Source organism: Peromyscus leucopus, chromosome X (genome assembly GCF_004664715.2).
Source record: "Peromyscus leucopus breed LL Stock chromosome X, UCI_PerLeu_2.1, whole genome shotgun sequence".
NCBI lineage: Eukaryota > Metazoa > Chordata > Mammalia > Rodentia > Cricetidae > Peromyscus > Peromyscus leucopus.
In genome coordinates, this window is record NC_051083.1 from 127,986,809 (window position 1) to 127,989,390 (window position 2,582).

Here is a 2,582-nt window from a genome sequence, read left to right on the forward strand (position 1 = left end):
GTGGAGGTATCTTTGTGGATTTCTGGGGACCCCCCTAGCACTTTGCTTCTTCCCATGGGGTCTTCATTTATCATGGTCTCTCTTTCCTTGTTCATAACATCTGTTAGGTCCCTTATTTTTCTGTTAAGTTTCTATCTGGTAGATCTGTCCAGTGGTGAGAGTTGGGTGTTGAAGTCTACCACTATTAATGTGTGGGGTTTATGTGTGATTTAAGCTTTAGCAATGTTTCTTTTACACATATGAATGCCCTCATATTTGGGGCATAAATGTTCAGAATCAAAACTTCATCTTGGTGGATGAAGTTGTGATGAATATGGAATGTCCTTCTTGATCTCTTTTGATTGATTTTAGTTTGAAGTCTATTTGTTACATATTAGGATATCTACACCAGCTTGTTTCTTACGTCCATTTGATTGGAAACTCTTTTCCCATCCTTTTACTCTGAAGTAGTATCTGTCTTTGTGATGTGTTTCTTTTTTTTAATATACATTATTTTATTACAAATTTAAAAAAAAAAACAAAATGCAACATCCTAAAAAAATTTACTGGTAATACAAATTCCTATTAAGTTTGCTATGCTACTATAAGAAATTAAAGAAACCATTAAATATTTAGGAACATTCAACATCAAAAGCTTTAAATCTAACTCTACGTTGTAGCCCCTAAAAAAGCTACAAACTCTTTTTTTAAAAAAAGTATTTCTCTACAAAGAATCTCATCAGCTATACAAAAATCTGTACAGTTTTTATACTGAAGCTAATGTTGAGCTGCACTTGAATTTCACATTCTTAGCAAAATAATTGCCTGAGCACATACACACCACACATTTTAGGACAGCCATTTATTCTTCATCCTCATCATCATCATCATCTTCGTCTTCCTCCTCCTCCTCTACTTCCTCATCTTCTGGTTCATTCTTCTTCTTTGAGCCTGTTGGCCTACCAGGACCCTTCTTTCCTGCTTCACTTTTACCCTTGGCACGGTATGCAGCAATATTCTTTTCATACTTCTCCTTTAGTTTAGCTGCTTTCTGCTCATAGGGTTGTTTATCTTTGGCAGACTGTTCAGACCACATCTCACCCAATTTTTTGCAGTATCTCCAATAGACAGGCCTGGGTGTTCACTTTTGATCTTTGGGCGATGTTCAGAGCAAAACAGGAAGAAGGCAGACGGCGGTCTTTTTGGAGCATTAGGATCCTTTTTCTTTCCTGTCTTATCACCTTTGGGAGGAACATAAGTCTTCATCTCCCTGTCATAACGAGTTTTGTCGCTCTTGGCCAAATCTTCGAACTTCGACTTTTCCTTTGCAGACATGGTCTTCCATCTCTCGGAGCACTTCTTGGAGAACTCGGCAAAGTTGACCGACGAGTCCGGGTGCTTCTTCTTGTGCTCCTCCCGGCAGGTCTGCACGAAGAAGGCATACGAGGACATCTTGCCCCGCGGCTTGTTGGGGTCTCCCTTGCCCATGCTGACAGCGTACCTGGCGCGAGCGCTTCCCTCTGAGCCCCGACGAGAGAGAGAGACAGGGAGAGAGACTTCCTTCCCCAAGTTCCGGCAAGAACTGGTTTGAGATGTGTTTCTTATATGCAGCAGAAAGATGGGTCCTACTTTCATATCCATTCTGTTAGTCTGTGTCATTTTATAGGTGAATTAAGTCCATTGATATTAAGAGTATTAATGACCAGTGATTGTTAATTCCTGTTATCTTTTGGTGGTAGTGTGTATGTGTGTATTTCTCTTCTTTGGGATTTACTACTGTGGTGTTATCTATAGCCTGTGTTTTCATGGGTGTATCTTACTTCCTTAGGTTGGAATTTTCCTTCTAGTGCTTTCTGTAGGGCTGGATTTATGGACAGGTATTATTTACATCTAGTTTTGTCTGGGAATGTCTTCTTCACTCTGTCTATGGTGATTGAAAGTTTTGTTGGGTATATTAGTCTAGCCTGGCAGCCATGGATTCTTAGTGTCTGCATTACATCTGTCCAGGACTTTCTGGCTTTCAAAGTCTCTATTGAGAATTCAGATGATATTCTGATGGGTCTGTCTTTATAAGTCACTTATATTTTTTCCTTTGTTGCTCTTAATATTCTTTCTTTATTCTGTATGTTTAGTGTTTTAATTATTATGTGGTGAGGGGACTTTTTGGTTTCTAGTATATTTGGTGTTCTATAAGCTTTTCGTATCTTCATAGGTATTTCCTTCTTTAAATTAGGAAAGTTTTATTCAATGATTTTGTTGAATATATTTTCTGTGCTTTTGAGTTGGTATTCTTCTCCTTCTTCTATCCCAAGTATTCTTAGTTTGGGCCTTTTCATGGTATCCCAGATTTCCTGGATGTTTTGTGTTATGATTTTTTTGGCTTTAGTGTTTTCTTTGACTGACGAATCTTTCTATTGTGTCCTCTACACTAGAGATTCTGTCTTCTATCTCCTGTATTCTATTATGTTTGCATCTGTGTTTCCTGTTCATTTACTCAGTTTTTCTATTTCAAGCATTCCCTCTGTTTGTGTCTTATTCATTATTTCTATTTTAATTTTCAGATCTTGAACTGTTTCCTTCACATGTTTAATTGCTTTTTCATG

At 37.9% G+C, this 2,582-nt stretch overlaps 1 protein-coding gene across 1 annotated transcript; it reads right to left on the reverse strand.

Annotated features, from left to right (window-relative positions):
- Positions 1-679: 679 nt before the first annotated feature.
- LOC114683077 (high mobility group protein B2-like) lies at positions 680-1,469 on the reverse strand. Its single transcript, XM_037198917.1, is given in 2 exon segments — positions 680-1,095; positions 1,098-1,469. Coding segments are annotated over 2 exon segments (624 nt in total). The 5' UTR covers positions 1,468-1,469; the 3' UTR covers positions 680-841.
- Between the last annotated feature and the right edge of the window lie 1,113 nt (positions 1,470-2,582).